This window comes from Aethalodelphis obliquidens, unplaced genomic scaffold (assembly GCF_003676395.1).
Source record: "Aethalodelphis obliquidens isolate GAN/ISIS:26980383/991018 unplaced genomic scaffold, ASM367639v1 scaffold28, whole genome shotgun sequence".
In the NCBI taxonomy this organism is placed as follows: domain Eukaryota; kingdom Metazoa; phylum Chordata; class Mammalia; order Artiodactyla; family Delphinidae; genus Aethalodelphis; species Aethalodelphis obliquidens.
The window spans coordinates 8,654,474-8,670,797 of record NW_020837972.1 but is presented as its reverse complement, the minus strand read 5'-3'; the positions used below and the strand labels follow the sequence as shown (position 1 = coordinate 8,670,797).

Genomic DNA, 16,324 nt, shown 5'->3' with positions numbered 1-16,324 from the left:
TAGGTGTGCTCTGTAGCCTAGATTTCACCCAAGGACTCCAGTGCCCCGTCTTTAACCCTAAAGCCCTGCTGCCTACAGACAGCAGGGAGGCACGTGGGGATGCGTGTTGCCATCCCCTCGGCCTGCTCAGCTTGTTTCTTTAGAAAGGAGCTTTCCCCTCAGGACAGGCAGTTCCTCTGCAGTCAGCACCTTGGCTGGGCACCAAGAAATGCCTGGGAGGCGAGGCTGTCTTATAAAGGTCCTCCGGGAGCTGGGACGTGGCTGCGGAGGAACCCAGCAGTCCCCCAGCGGCCGCCGCCCCACCTTGCCTCTCCCCGCCCCCAGGTGTGCCTGCATCGACGTCCGGCACGCACACAAGGCCTCCCGGAAGTGGACCCTGGAGATGGACGTGGCGCTCGTGCAGTACATCAACCGGCTGTGCCGCCACCTGGCCATCACGCCTGCGCGGCTGCATCCCCACGAGGTGTATCTGGACCCCACAGACGCCGCCGACCCCAGAGTGGCCTGTCTCTTGAGTATGTGGCCCCAGGGGGATGCCTTTCAGGGTCCTCCCCCTGGACCGCCCTGTGGGGGCCTGCCCCATGACGGCACGGGGTGGTTTAGAAGGACTAGATGCCCTTTCTGTGCCCATTACAAAAATCCCTAGGAACACCTGCTGTGAACAGGTGGGTATAAAAAGGAGAGAAAGACGAGAAGTTGTGATTGTGGCCAAATTAAAGTTTGTGAGGCCTTATTATGTGCTCCTCACAACCAAGCCAAGCGGCAGACACAAGTGCAGTGGCTGGGAGGCGAGACACCTGCCGTCACACCCAGGCCCCTGCCTAGAGGCCGCCTCGGATGCCAGGCTGGCGTTGGGGGTGAGACGGGGTCAGGGCAGTCTGGTAGCGTGTGTCAGAGACATTAGCCTTAATTACAAGAGAGCAGCATGTTTGTATCAAAAGCTAGGAACGCACACAACAACAACGCGCACACAGAAACGGCCATTCTCCGTAAATCCACCCCTGGAGCATAAGCCCTGTCACACGCAACAGGCCCTGGGCCGCTCCGGTGCTGGGGTGTGTGCGCGCCTCGGGCCCCGCTTAGCCTGCTCACCCTCACTCAGCCACAGTCCGAGCCCTCGCTCTCTTGCGGATACCGCGACAGTGAACGTGGCCGTGAACTGTCCCAACGTCAGTCTCACGGTCAGAGAGGAGACGTACGTGAGGGCAGACAAGTAAAATTCAGTGTGCCATGTAACAGTCTCCTGGTTTCAAGGCGTGAGGTCACACCACGAGGAGCTGGGGGAAAGGTACACAGGACTCTACTTTGTTCTGCAACTTCCTATGAGCCTGTAATTACTTCAGAGTTAAAAGTTAAAAATCAAATGGTACGCAGCCCCGGCACAGCCGCAAAGGCCGGCTGAGTGGACCCTCAGGTCCCCTTCGAGCCCGGGCCTCGCCCTCTGCTGCTGCTTGGCACAGGCTCAGGGAAGCCGGGATCTCTCACTCACCAACAGCCTCTGGGTTCCAGGGATAAAACCCACCGCGGGAGCCTCCCTGTCCCTCCCTGCGACCAGGCCACCTGCATCGTTCACAGACGGAGAGTCTCGGCCTCGCTGGGCCGAGCCCCCGCCTGACCGCCCCTCATGCCCTGCAGATGTGCCCATCGAGAGCCTGCGCCTGCGCTTCGCCCTGCTGCAGTCCCTGAACACCACGCTCGAGACCTTCTTCCTGCCACTCGTGGAGCTGCGCCAGACGCCCATGTACACGCACAGCATCGCGGCTCTGCTGAAGGAGGCCAAAGGTCAGTGCCTGAGCCTCCTGGGCCTACCCCGATGGGTGGGGTCTCCGGCATCACCTGGACTCCTGCAGCTGCCCAGGGCCCCACCTCCCCCACCCCCAGCCTGTCCTTGGACACGCGAATCTTTTCTGGAGCAGTGGTTCCACCCAAGAGCAGTTACTTTAATTATGCTCTGAAGAAAACAAATATGCTCTGAAAAACTAAATTTACTAAAAGAGTTTTCAGATTATTTAGAAATACATAAACGTAAAGCTCTGACTCACTAGCTGCCTCCAATGTTCCTGCATCCCAGAGACGACCATCACTAACAGATGAGTCTGTCCTTCCAGACTTTTCTATTCACATACATATAGACACACACATTTGTCTTTTTTTTTAAATCAAAAACTGGGTATCAGGCTTCCCTGGTGGCGCAGTGGTTGAGAGTCCGCCTGCCAATGCAGGGGACATGGGTTTGTGCCCCGGTCCAGGAAGATCCCACATGCCGCGGAGCGGCTGGGCCCGTGAGCCATGGCCGCTGAGCCTGCGTGTCCGGAGCCTGTGCTCCGCAATGGGAGAGGCCACAACAGTGAGAGGCCCGCATACCGCAAAAAAAAAACCCAAAAAAAACCTGGGTATCCTCTTATACATTCTGTTGTACACCTCTGCTTCACAGATCTCTGCCTGTCGACACACACACCCTCCTTGCCTTGCTGTCCACAGTGTAGGTGTCCATGTCCTTATTGATAGACACTTCCGTGGTTTTTATTTTTTGCTGTTTCAGAAGTGGCCACAGAAACCTCCTTATTCTTTATGTATTTGGGTTTGTATTCCTGCAAGCGAGGCGTCTCGTGGGCATGACAGGGTCCAAGGGTTTAATCCTGCGTTCACATTTGGGTGGAGACTAACTAATCACCCTCCAGTGGAGCGGGACCTCTTATGCCCCCAGCAGCACATCCCCCCAGGGGCCCGCGGGCTGTCCCAGAAGAGACTGGACGGACCCACAGGGGACAGTGTGGCCCCTGCCAGGCCTCGGGGTGACTGGGAAGGAAGGGAAGCCACCCCATCCCAGCCTCTACCGCATTCCTCCCTCCAGGGCTGATCTTTTATGACACGAAGGTGACCGTCATGAATCGGGTGCTGAACGCCACAGTGCAGAGGACAGCTGACCACGCGGCACCGGAGATTACTCTGGACCCACTGGAGATCGTGGGAGGTGAGATTAGCTACACAGACCAGAGGATGCAGGCAGCAGTCCTTCAACTAGTTGATTTCTCGCACATAAGAGAAGGTTCTAGAAGTGAGAGTCCCGGGCTGCTCTGACATCCCTCATTGGCGTGGGTGCTTCTGTTGCCCTGCTCTATGTCCCAGCCTGTGACGTCCCCCTCCAGTCCCTCCCAAGCTCCCAATCCAGGCAGCAGAGGGAGGGGGCATCAGCAGCACAGGCCGCGCCTCAGTGCAGGGGAGGTGGGCTTCGTTCTGGCCGTGGACGTGCTAAAATCAGGGCTCTAGCACCAAAAAAGCGGGGAGGCTAGATATTGGGGAGGCAGCCAGGAGTCTCCGCCACAGCCTGTGAACGGACAGATGTCGGGAGGGGCACGTGAGAGGAGCCCAGGTGCGGGGCCTCCCCCGAGACACGTGGAAGGATGGGAGGGGCTGACCACGTGGAGAACGGGGGCGGGGGGGTGGAGGGTGGGGTTGGGGGGCGGGCTCCTCGAGGGACCCACGTGGCAGATGTGAAAGATTGAAGATGTTCCAGGAGCAGAAGGGAGGCCGTGGCTGCCCCCAGCAGGCCGGGGCCTGGCCATGCGGCTCTCCTGTGCTGGGGTGCAGGGGATGGCCACCCGGAGGTTTTGGCACTTCCTCTCTCGTTCCAGGGGAGATCAGAGCCTCTGAAAACTCCTACTTCTGCCAGGCGGCCAGGCAGCTGGCCTCGGTGCCATCCTCCCAGCTTTGTGTCAGACTGGCGAGTGGCGGTGACCCCACCTATGCCTTCAACATCCGCTTCACTGGGGAGGAGGTCCACGGCACCAGTAAGTGGCCCCCGCAGGCCCTCCGTCAGCCAGTTCAGGGTGAAGGCTGTGTTTAGAATGTAAACATTCCTGGGGTTATTTTCAGCCTCAAGCCACATCCTCATTACCCTGCTCTGCACAGAAGCCAGGACTGCCCCCAAGTGACATCTGTCCAGGCTCTCCAAACCCAGCCCCCCTGGACTTGCCCCTGTCCCCTGGGGATGTGGCACCTGCCGCTGGCCTGGAACCTCAGCCCAGCACTGTCCAGGCTTGGGGACCGGGCTTCTGATCAGTGCTAGGAGTGTGTTTCTTGCTGAGGAGAGACGCCCTCAGTGTGGATTGGACTTCTTTTCCAGGAAGAGCCCTTGGCTGAGGGTTGGTTGGGCCAAAAGCTTGTGTGTGCCCCATGAGAGACAGGGGTCTGGGGGGCCCTTGATCAGAATGGCACATCCTGCCATTTCACGCTGCAGGGAGGAGGAATGGCCGCTCAGAACATGCTCCTGCGTGGTCCTTTCAGTCCGTTTAGCCCAGACGTTCGGGAAATGCGCTGTTTGGGAGAAGACAGTTCTTTCACTGGGCGCGCTGGGTGGGGAGAGCTCTTGGGGCAGCGCTGTTTCCCATTCCCGCCCTGATCATGGGACACTTCCCGCAGCAGCCTCCTTGCCGGCGAGTGCCGTGGCATCCTCTGGGCACACCTCGGAGGCTCTCTGAGAACAGCTCTGTTCATTGAGATATACCAGAACGTGCCAGGCCCAGGCTCAGCACCTTACGCTCCTCATGACACCAGCACTGTCCCACTTTACAGGCAGGGAAACGGGCTCCACCAAGTTAAGTAGCTCCCCCAAGGTCAGCAGCATCACTGGGGTGCAAACCCAGGTCTGTCGGATTCTAAAGCCCAGCCCTTGGCGGCTTCAGCAGGCGGGAGTGTCCTGCTTCTCCGTGGAAGCGGCCAGGCCCTGACATCTGTCCCCAAGCAAGTCCTCCGCGAGCGCAGCTGTCCTCAGTGCTTCCTGACCTGAGGACACTGATGGGATGCATGGGGAAGGGCAAGAGGAGACCCAGCCACAGAGAGGAGTTTTGCAAGAAACCCAAAGGCACATTTGGAATGGCAGTAGGAGAGGAGCTGATCATTGTTGTTGCCCTTTGCGTGTGTCCATCCATTTATTTATGCTCTCACTGGACACACACTGAGCCCTGGGCTTGGCAGGAGGCAGTGCTGAGGAAAACATGGGGCCCTGCTCTTGGCCCAGCGCAGGGGACGGACACGGGTCCCACAAGCCCTTGTATCGGTGTCAGCTTGCAGCTGTGAGAAGTGACCTGCGTAGGATCTGCCTTTGATCTCGTTGAATCCCTGGAACTAGCCTGGGAGGTGGGTACAGTGACTGCCCCCATCCGCTAGGTAGAGGTGCGGAGGCTGGCTCCGTCAGAGAAGTGATTCCCCAGGAGCCACGCAGCTAGTTAGTGGCCCCACAGATTGGAGCCCAGATCTCCCAGCCCTTGGGCGGGTTCTGTTTCCACCCACCGAAGCCGCAGCCCAGGGGGCAGAGGAGTTGACTTCCCGGTGGGGACAGGGCCTGCGGGCAGGGTAGGCTGATAGGTCCCCATCTGTCCCGCAGGCGGCTCCTTCCGCCACTTCCTGTGGCAGGTGTGTAAAGAGCTGCAGAGCTCCTCGCTCTCCCTTCTCCTGCTGTGCCCCAGCTCAGCCGTCAACAAGAACAAGGTAAGACGCGAGGCCTGGGCAGCCAAGGCTGGTGGCCCAGCGGTTGGCTCCCTGAGGGGCAGGGGCTCGGCTCATGGGTGCGCGTCCTCATCAGCTCTGAGCCCTTTCACAAGCCTTCCTGGTCTGGGCGGTGCTCTTGCTGCTCTGGCTGGACATGCTTCTGCCTGCCGTGGGTCCCGTGGGCCTGGGACCCATGTTCCTGCGGGGAGCAGAGGCCCACGTCAGTCACTTCATCTCTGCCTCCACTTCCAGGGCAAGTACATCCTGACCCCAAGCCCCATCACCTACGGGGAGGAGCAGCTGCTGCACTTCCTGGGCCAGTTGCTGGGAATTGCGATTCGAGCAGATGTCCCTCTTCCCCTGGACCTCCTGCCCTCCTTCTGGAAGACGCTGGTGGGTGAGCCCCTGGACCCTGACCAAGACCTGCAGGAAGCAGACATACTCACCTACAATTATGTCAAGAAATTCGAGAGTGTAAGTGAAAAGCCCACGTTTTCTGGGGGACAGTGGGGCCCGGAGCAGTGCCCCTGGGGCCCTTATTGCCACCCCATGGCCTCTGTGTCCCCACCTGGGGACCGACTGCCATCTCTTGAACATTAGGCTGCATAAGGCATCTCTGCTGGCCAGGCTTGTCTCAGGGGGACAGGAGCCTCAGTCTTCCCTCCCTGCAGACAGCAGCAGCCCAGGGGTGACTTAACCAGCCTGCTGGGCCTCGTGAGGACACAGGGGTGAAGGGTTCCCGGCAGCTAAAGGAGTAGAAGTGTTGGGTGGGAGGTGCTCCAAGCAGAGCCAGTTTCACTTTTAAGAGCTTGGTTTCAGAGTTTCACGAAGAGCACAGGAGATCAACTCTTGGGTATCACCTAGGCAGGGCGCTGGGAACGGAGCTCTTCCTCCCTCCCCTGTGCCTTGGGACACACAGAGATAGTGAGATCACAGCAGTGTCCGACCGTTCCCCTCCACACGCAGACCAGCCCACCTATGGTCGCTGCTCAGGCTGTGGTCAGGTCTGTCCATTGGTTCGGCAGAGTCGCTGAGGCCAGGCTGGGCTCACGTCTGTTGTCAGGGAGCTGCCCCACTGCTCTCCGTTTATGTAAGGCCCACGCTGGAGGGCTGTGTTCAGAAGCCCTCACAGTGAGGCCAGGAGGGAAGTGAGGCTCAGAGCGGTGGGCTGGCCGGGAGCAAAGCCACTAGCAGAGCTCGGGTCTGGCCAGCTGGAAAGCCTGAGCTTTTTGGCCCACACGCGCTCCTCAGGTTAGAGACCATCCCGGCAGAGTGTGGAGGTGGCCCGTGATCCAGCCCTCCCCGAGGCCGGCGGCTCTTGATCACCGGCGGGGCAGACTTTGTGTCAGAGGCCTTGCGAGGCTGCTCTCCAGAGGACATCTGCTGAAGGAGGGGTTGGCCGATCGGCCTCCACTGGCCAGGCTTGAGGGCCCTCGGAGGGGCCTCGTTGCCAGGCTTTCTGTAGTCCCCTTAGCTGCCACTTGAGGGAAGCCAGCGCACGGGAGCAGCAAAGCCGGGGTCCTGGACAGCAGTTGGCTTCTCAGCGGAAAGAGGGCCGACGATGAATTGTTTAAAGGGTCAAAGCAGGACGCCCTCCACGGGCTGGGGATTTATGAGTAGCTGCCAGGCGCTGCTCTGAGAAGTCCTCCCGGGGGCGTGGGTGGCAGCAAAGGCCTGAGGCAGGCAGAGGAGGTAAGACGGCGTCCAGGCAGACCGTCCAGCCAAGGCTTCTGTCTGGAGGGGATGGGCAAGGCCCCAGATGGTGCTGGGAGACAGAACCACCCCGGGAGAGGCGGGGGAGGCACATGAACCAGAAAGAAATGCCCTGAACTTCTGTCGGGGGTGCCTGCCTGCGGCCTTCACTGTCCCAGGCTACAGGCTTGTTCTCCCCTGGGTCAGATCCCATCCTCTCCTCGGTGGCCCAGCATGCACGTCAGTGGGCCAGATGGTGGAGGGGGTAGCCCGTGTACCTTCCACAGGTAGAATTAAGTCAGGGCTCTCTGGTGACAAGTGACAGAAACCCCAGGTCAAACCAGCTTAGGAAAGAAATTTTTTTTAGTGATTTGATCTTAAAACTAAAAGTACAGATATAGATTGGCTTCAGACAGGGTTGAATCCAGGTGCTCCAATGATGTCGTCAGTGAGTGAGCTCAAGATGGCCCCAGCAGCACGAGGTGCACCGCCTTCAGCCGTGTCCACACCAGTGAAAGAGGGCAACTGTAATTTGGGTCTCACTGGCGAGGCCTCGGTCACGTGCCTAACACTGAACTGATGGCAAGGCTGGCAGGCCAGGCCACAGTAGCCCCCACCCGAACAATGACCGACATCTGCCCAACTGGGGAAGGGGTTCTCTCTTCTGAGGGCCTGGGGAGCAGGGCGGCAGTCAGCCCTGCCCTGCCGTGCCTCCCTCCAGATCAACGACGAGAGCGAGCTGGAGGCCCTGTGCGCCGAGATTGCCTCCCAGCACCTGGCCATCGAGAGCCCCGACGGGCCCAGTAAGCCCTGCTGCCGGTTCACCTACCTGACCATGGCGGGCGAGGAGGTGGAGCTGTGCAGCCACGGCCGGCACATCCCTGTGGCGTGAGTGCGTGGGGGCCTAGGTCAGGGGACCGGCGGCTTCCACTGGGGGGAGGGTGTGAGGCAGGACGGTGGGCGCCAGGAAAGATGGTGGAGTATCTTCAGTGGAAGGACTTTATTCAGAAACAGCAGGTCTGGGGCGGGTGACACCCAGAGCAAGAGAGGAGTTCACTGAGCTGCCGGGCCTGGGAAATCCGGGTAACAGCCTGGGGGCCTCTGCCCGCGCGGGTGTGGCCCCCAGGCCCCGGAGCAGCCTCCTGAGCATCGCCTCTCACCCACGACCCCCGCAGGTGGGAGAACAAGGACATCTACGCAGCAGCCATCCGGAGCCTGCGGCTGCGGGAGCTGCAGAACGTCGAGTGTGTGACAGCCGTGCGCGCGGGCCTGGGCGCCATCATCCCCCTGCAGCTGCTCACCACGCTCAGCCCGCTGGAGATGGAGCTGCGGACGTGCGGCCTCCCTTACATCAACCTCGAGTTCCTGAAGGTCGGTGGCTGGGCCGGCTGGGCTGACAGGCATGTTGGCAGTGGCCTGTCATGTCTTAGTACTTCCTGGGCCCCAGCACTCTGTCCTCCTCACATGTGAGAGGAGCTGTGCTCACCCCTGTCTCATTGCTGTGTAAACTGAAGCTAAGACAGGTCACTTACCCAAGGTCGCCCAGCCAGGAAGTGGCAGATCCCCTGCCTCCCGAGCCCATGAATTAAGCCACCAGCCTGAGGTGAAGCCCCCTCCACTGTTCAGCCTGGCCCGCTTTTGCCCATGCCAGCTGGGAGACCTTGCCCAAGTGACTTCACCTGTAATGGGAAGAGTGACAAGACCTGCCCGGCGGGGTCAGTGGGGTAATGTATGGAGAACCCCTGCTGTCGGGCCTAGCGCGTAGGCCACAGTCACACAGACAGTGTGCCTTTGCGGTCCTTGTCATCATTGTAACCTCCCTGTGTCCTGCAGCCATCGATTCCCTGCTGCACCCTGCCCCGGGATTGGGCCCAGCCTTGTCGGGGGGCACTGGGTTAGAAGCCCAGGCCTGCTCACGTCTGCGACCTTTCTTCCCCAGGCCCACACCATGTACCAGGTGGGCCTGATGGAGACGGACCAGCATATCGAGTTCTTCTGGGGGGCACTGGAGATGTTTGCCCAGGAGGAGCTGTGCAAGTTCATCAAGTTCGCCTGCAACCAAGAGCGCATCCCGTTCACCTGCCCCTGCAAAGACGGGGGCCCCGACACAGCCCATGTGCCCCCATACCCCATGAAGATCGCCCCCCCGGATGGCACAGCAGGTACTGGCCTCCCCTGGTCATGTTCCAGGTAGGGACACATGGGCCCCGTTTGGAGCTGGGGCTGCTAGGCCCTGCATGAGGGGGGAAGAACAATGGAGAGGGACCCCGAACACCAAGGCCCAAATGTAAATGAGAGAGGCCAGGGGTGGTGGGGTGGGCTTGGGGCCATGTGCTTCCCAAACCTGACCTTCACCAAGTGGCAGTATAGGCCCGACGCTGACGTGTCTTCTGAAATTTTTAAAAGCTTAAAATCCAGAAGTGTTTTAATCTTCCAACTTTTAAATGCAGCAAAATTAATTTAAAAAATCAAAACTCTTTGCCGGCCAGACAAACCTGCCTGCGGTCAGATTCTGTCATGGGTCAGCCATTTGGTACCTGTGCTGTACAGCAGCTGTGTATCTGCCCTTTCCTCCTCCAGAATCCAGCCTCCCAGGCCCTCATCCCCCCGACTGGGCCTTGGGGTTGACTTGGAGCAGCCCAGAGAGGCAAACCTGGAGGCAGAGGGTCCAGCCAGGCCTCCCTGGGATCCAGTCCCGCGCTCTAACGCTGGCCCGATGTCTCTCCTACAGGTTCCCCAGACTCTCGCTACATCCGAGTGGAGACCTGCATGTTCATGATCAAGCTTCCCCAGTACTCCTCTCTGGAAATCATGCTGGAGAAACTTCGTTGTGCCATTCACTATCGCGAAGACCCCCTGAGTGGCTGAGGGGAGGGAGCCCGAGTTAGGCTGTCACCAAGGCACCGCTCTGCTGGCTTAGGAAGCCTGCCACTGCGAGCACATCCCTCCGGGGCCCTGCGTGAGGAGTTGGCAACATTTTGCTTTTCCGAACCTTTGTCCACATTCCAGGACCTCCTGGAAGACTTAACCTTATGTATTTGTACGTTTTGTGATGGGTTGGTTCTTTTGCTACCTATTTGTGGTATGTTTGTAGGATAGTTTAGTTCCCAGACAGCTCCTGTCTCATTTGATCTTCCTGGACATGTTCCTTCATGGCCACCAGGTTCTGAGGCTGTGAGGCCCCAGTTGGTTCCACATCACAGAACCACCCAGCAGGAAGCTGGTAGTGAGATGCCCTTGGCCCACAGAGCACCTGTTCTTTCTGCAGAGCGTCTTCACAGACAAGTGTGTGGACCAGCCCTGCCCCTCCGCCTTGAGCTGGAGTTTCTCCTGGACGTGGCTCCTGCAAGCCTCCTTCCATCTTGAAATGGTTGGGCCAGTTACCCAAACCTGGGAGACACACACAGGGAGCTTTACGTGTTAATCTTCCAGCTTTAGACCCTTGTCCATGGTCTGGGTTTTCCTGAAGAAAAGCCCACAGTGGTTCCCCCGTCCCTTCCCACCCAGACAGCCCTCTCTGCTGTCCGACTCTTCTGGGCCCCGGTCCGACAGTTTCCCACTGAGTGCTGCCCAGGATTAGAAGACCAAAGGGTTCCTCCCTGACCTTAGTACGCAGAGCCAGGCCAGGTGCGTCCCAGCTCAGGAGTTGAGAGGAGCCCTGGAGCTAGAGGGACAGTGCTCAAGTTGGGGGCCTTTTTCTGAGGCTCAGAACAGGAAAGCACATGACTCAAGCCTGCCCCACTTTTGTACTCAGAAACGTCCCTTCCTCACTACGGTATTTGTGATGTGAGGAGCAGAGGAAAGGCTACACCCCATTTTAAAAAGAGCTGTCTGAGGTGCTCTGCTCAATTCAGGGCCTACTGCAGTGACTAAGACCTTCAAGTCCAGATGGAGACACCAGGGTCCTTCTGCCCCTCTGGCCGGGCCCACGCGGCACCCCCTCCCCACCCCATGTGAGTGTGTGCCAGGGCTGAGCTGCTGCAGCCCACCTGCGGCCCCAGTGCATTTGTGCCCTGAGTAGGTCTTTGTCCGCTGGTACTTTGTTCGAGAGCAGCATATGCCATCTTGCTGGACACTGTCATTTTGGGCCTTGCCAGTTCTCACAGAATCACATCGCTGTATTTATTGTATAATATTGTGAATATTGGAAGTTCTGAGTGAGTGCTGTCTAGAAGGTTTTGGAGCGTGAATGCTGGTGAGAGAGGATTTGCTCCTCCCTTCTCTGCTGTGGCCCTGGCCTGTTGGAAAGGTGTGTGGATTTTAGAGTTAGAGGCATTCGCATCCACCTCCTCCGTGTTCTTCTTAGGAAATGAATTAAGGACCATTATAGAAAAGATTCCCCGACCTAAGGAAAGGATAAACCTGGATGAATTGTTCCGGTTGCATCAGTTACATTTGATGCAGGATCAGTCATGTCTGGAGGTGCCTGCAAGCAGTTTCCCTAATTGGAAGGAATACGGTAGGCCACTGCCTCCTGGGGGCCACAGCCCCCTTGACTGGGGGGGGGGGGCGCGGGTCACGCCAGGATGTAGTCCTGACAACAAGGATCCTCTTATTTCATTTCTGCATAATGAAAGAGCCTTTGGATTTACTAGAAGTGGTTTTTCCTCCCTGTATTTTTCCATCTTGGTCCCCCCCCCCCCGACCCCATCCTTTCCATCCCTTGAATGGACTCAGAATTGTCAGCTACCTCCCCAAGAGGGGTTTGGAAAGCTTCTGTTGGCCCATCACTTGACTAGATGACAGCTGTGAGTAAAATACCTGCTGCTAACACGACTGCTTCTCCCAGAGAGCACATTGAGGTCCAGACAGATCCAAACCTTGGCCCTAAAAAAATGTGTGCTGTAAAGTTACTTGATGTATATTTATTATAATTATTTATGGTTGCATCTAACAAACTTTTCATTCAATTTGATGCTATTTACACCATTGCTGTGTAAAAGAAGCTCATGACAGGAAAAGTCACACCAATAAATAACCTTCATCTAATTTTGATTTACCTTAAGAGTTGTGTGATCATCTACTCTTGCTGAGAAGATTCGAAGGCCAACATGCTTGGATGGCTCTGATACTTGAGGGTCGCCAAGAAGCTAGGAATTAAAAGTATTTCTAATTATTATGGTCTCTTTACACTTGATGTGGTTCTTACTCCATTATGCTTATAAACTACCCCTTGCCCCCAACTCGACTCCTTATAGTCTATGGTTTTCATACAGAAAGTCTGATTAAAGGGATGGAAATCCAAAGTCAAAGGTAAACCTAACCCTGCAGGTTCTGCCCACTCCTTGTCCTGGAGCTGGTCTGTACTCTTGTGCCAGTGTGAGGATTCTCCTCAAGTGGACTGTTGCACTGGAAGAGTCTGGGCCTCTCTTAGACCACGTGTCCTCCTTTGGGCACAGGCAGTGGATTTAGAACTACTTTGTGCAAAAGGAAATACAGGGAAGCAGTAAAGACTTAGCTCAGAACTACTATCCAAAATCAGTGCTCTGCCCTCTTCTCGCTGTCCCGTGTCCATCCTACACATACCCCCCCACCCCCCGCCACATACACACAGAACCAAAACACATTGTAAAGGGAAGGAATTGGAGGCCTCATGTGCCAGGGAAAAACAAGGACTGGAAATGCATGTAGGAAGCAGAAATTCAAGTCCCCACCACCCTGCAGAAGGCTGGAAGTTATATTCTGGAGAAACTACCTGAGATGCTCAGGGCTCCAGCCCCTGCCCCCACCCCACCCCAGGCTCCTACAGCAGGCTGGAAGACCCTGCCCTGAACTAACCCAGAGGAAAAACCTACAGATCCTGCCAGCCTGGGCTCTCCAGTGAAAATGCCAGCCTACTGTTCAGTGAAAGTGAATGGTGAAGAGAGCTCATCACCTTCAAGTGCCTCACTCTTAAGTATATACAGATAGCCCAGAAACATCAGAGGTTTGTGGAAAAGTACAGCATAAAAATACCAAAACAAAAATAAACAACTCCCAGGAAATAGTACAGGGAGTAGAACAAGATATCCAAGAAACAACTAAGGCGCAAAGTGTAAATATTGTGTCCATTAAGTAAGGGGAGAAAAAGGCTGTGAGAGAAGATAAAAAACATTAATTTGGAAATTAATATCAGAAATAATATGATAAAAGGATAAAATTGAGGAAATCTCCCATAAAGTAGGGCAAAAAAACCAAAAGAGAATATGAAGGAAAATAAAAAATGGTCTAAGAGGGCCGACATCCAACTATAATTTGGAAATCTGCAAAGAAAGAACACAGGAGAGAAATTACCAAAATAATAACACAAGAAAATTCTGAAAAACTCAAGAGGACATGAGTTTCCAAAGAATCTATACCAACATACAACATGGGGAAATTTCAAAACACCAGATAGACACCCTAAAAAGCTTCAAGGGAAAAAACCGGTTACATGCAAATCAGAATGGCATCAGATTTTATAACAATCTAGAAAGTAATGCTTTCAAGACACTTCTAATTCTAGCTAACATAGATAAACAGAAACCAAACCTTACCCTCCCTTCTAAAATATACAAAAAACCTGACAAATTACCATCAGACAACAGGCATGAAGGACAGAGACCTGAGAGAAGAGAAACAAATGTGGTGGGCCCTACCACTGCCTCTGCTTACAGTTGGGGCAGAGTTGTCAGCAGCAAAGGGAGGAGAAACTGAGGGTGGAACCCAACAGTCTCCGTGAGAGGAGAAGTCGAGGCATCCAAGGAGACCAAAGCAGCTAGTTTACAGGGCAGGGTATCAAAAAGGAAAGAGTTATACAGAGAGCAAGCTCTATAGATCTGCTGAGAATCCCACTCAAGTGTTCACTGAGTACTGATAATCCCATGCATGTAAGGAAACTGCCAGAGGCTGGGGAAAGAACCAGCCAAAAGGATTAGAGCTGTCAAAGAACAGGAAATAGTTCCTTTTCCCAACAGCCAGTGTGGAAAACACAGTTTATGGGGCATCAGTTTTGCTTCAGTAGTGGAGCAAAATTAGCCCTAGGCTACTCACTGCTCAGGTCCCACTTAATAAAGCTTAAAAGTTTGATCTAGAAGGATCAAACTGTTTCCAAGTAACTAAGTATGAGAAACAAAGCTCAATATTTATAGGAATACAAAAATACCCAGCACCAAAATAGGTAGAATTCAGAATATCTGGCATCCAATCAAAACCACCAAACATGCAAAAAATCAACACAAGAAGACCCAGAAAGTACACAAATGATAAATTAGTGACCAGGGGAATTAAAACAGTTATTATAACTACATATTAAGTAGCGACCTGAGAAATATAAAAACCCAAATTTAACTTCCAGAGATAAAAATTACAATGTCCCAAATGAAAACTACACTGGAGGAATTAACAACAAATCAGACTACAGAAGATTTAGTGAACTTGGAGACATATAGAAACTATCCATCTGAACACAGACAAAAGAATCCAAAGAAGTGTAAAGAGTACCAATAAGCTATGGGGCAACTTCATGTGGCCTAATATATGCGTAAATTTAATCCCCCAAAGACAGGGAAAATGGAGAAACAAAAAAATATCTGAAGAAAGAATGGCTGAAATTTTTCTGAATTTGGTTGAAAGCTATAAACTCAAAGACGCAAGATGTTTAATGAATTTAAAGAAGCAAAGAAATAGGTAGTAGTGATGGTTGCAGAACAATGTGAATGTACTTAATGCCACAGAATTGTACAAAGGCACATTATAACCAAGTTGCTTAAAATCAGTGATAAAGTGAGGAGACAAGATGGCAGAGTAGGACTTGAGCTCACGTCCTCTCACTTACAAACAAAAATCACAACTAACTGCTGAATAGCCATCGACAAAAAAAGACTCAAACCTACCAAAAACTATATTCTACATCCAAAGACAAGAAGCCACAGCGAGGTGGTAGGAGGGGCACTTTCATGATATAATCAAATCTCATACCCATCAGGTGGGTGACCCACAAACAAATATAATTACATCACAGGTTCTCCCACAGGAGTGAAAGTTCTGAGCCCCATGTCAGGCTCCCCAACCTGAGGGTCTGGCATTGGGAGGAGGAGCCCCCAGAGCATTTGTCTTTGAAGGCCAGTTGGGCTTGAGTGGAGGAGCTCCACAGGACTGGAAGAAACAGAGACTCCACTCTTGGAAGGTGCACACAAGGTTTCATGTGCACTGGAACCCAGGGCAAAGCAGTGACTCCATAGGAGCCTAAGCCAGACCTACCTGTGGATCTTGGAGGGTCTCCTGGGGAGGCATAGGTCAGCTGTGGCTCACTGTGGGGGAAAGGACAACTGTGGTGGAGGCCCCAGCCAATATTCATTGGCATGACCTCTCCCAGAGGTCACCATTTTGGCACTGAGACTTGGCCCCACCCAACAGCCTGCAGGCTCCAGTGCTGGGACACTTCAGGCCAAACAAGCAACAGGGCGGGAACACAGCCCCACCCATCAGCAGACAGGCTGTCTGAAGTTGTCCTGATCCCACAGCCATCTCTAAACACACCCCTTGATACAGCCCTGCCCACCAGAGGGACAAGACCCAGCTCCACCCACCAGTGGGCAGGCACCAGTCCCTGCCACCAGGAAGCCTGCACAAGCCTGGACCAACCTTACCCACCAGGGGGCAGACACCAAAAGCGAGAGGAACTACAATCTTGTTGCCTGAGGAACAGAGGCTACAAACACAGAAAGTTAAGACCAAATGAGAAAAATATTTTCCAGATGAAGGAACAAGATAAAATTCCAGAAGAAAAACTAAGTGAAGTGGAGATACGCAATCTTCCTGAAAAATAATTCAGAGTAGTGATAGTAAAGATGATCCAAGATCTTGGAAAAAGAATGCAGGCACAGACAGAGAAATACATGAAATGTTTAACAAAGAGCTAGAAGATTTAAAAAACAAATAAAGAGAGATGAACAATATAATAACTTAAATGTAAAATACACTAGAAGGAATCAGTAGCAGAATAAATGAGGCAGAAGAGTGAATAAGTGAGCTGGAAGACAGATTGGTGGAAATCACTGCTGTGGAACAGACTGAAGAAAAAAGAATGAAAAGAATGAGGACAGTCCAAGAGACCTCTGGTATAACATTAAATGCACCAACATTCACATTTCTCTCTTCTCCCAGAAGGAGAAGAGAGAAA

The 16,324-nt window shown here is 54.3% G+C and overlaps 1 protein-coding gene across 9 annotated transcripts in view; it reads left to right on the top strand.

The window, feature by feature from the left end:
• HECTD4 (HECT domain E3 ubiquitin protein ligase 4) overlaps positions 1 to 12,187 on the top strand; it is a 190,727-nt gene extending 178,540 nt beyond the window's left edge. For all 9 annotated transcript variants that reach the window (XM_027124619.1, XM_027124618.1, XM_027124622.1 and 6 more), the window contains 10 exons: positions 325 to 515; positions 1,636 to 1,782; positions 2,855 to 2,974; positions 3,636 to 3,791; positions 5,387 to 5,490; positions 5,743 to 5,964; positions 7,904 to 8,070; positions 8,358 to 8,553; positions 9,122 to 9,344; positions 9,914 to 12,187. In XM_027124619.1, the coding sequence (XP_026980420.1) occupies positions 325 to 515; positions 1,636 to 1,782; positions 2,855 to 2,974; positions 3,636 to 3,791; positions 5,387 to 5,490; positions 5,743 to 5,964; positions 7,904 to 8,070; positions 8,358 to 8,553; positions 9,122 to 9,344; positions 9,914 to 10,050 (1,663 nt within the window). In that variant the 3' untranslated portion in view covers positions 10,051 to 12,187. The remainder of the gene's footprint in view (positions 1 to 324; positions 516 to 1,635; positions 1,783 to 2,854; positions 2,975 to 3,635; positions 3,792 to 5,386; positions 5,491 to 5,742; positions 5,965 to 7,903; positions 8,071 to 8,357; positions 8,554 to 9,121; positions 9,345 to 9,913) is intronic.
• Positions 12,188 to 16,324: the final 4,137 nt, after the last annotated feature.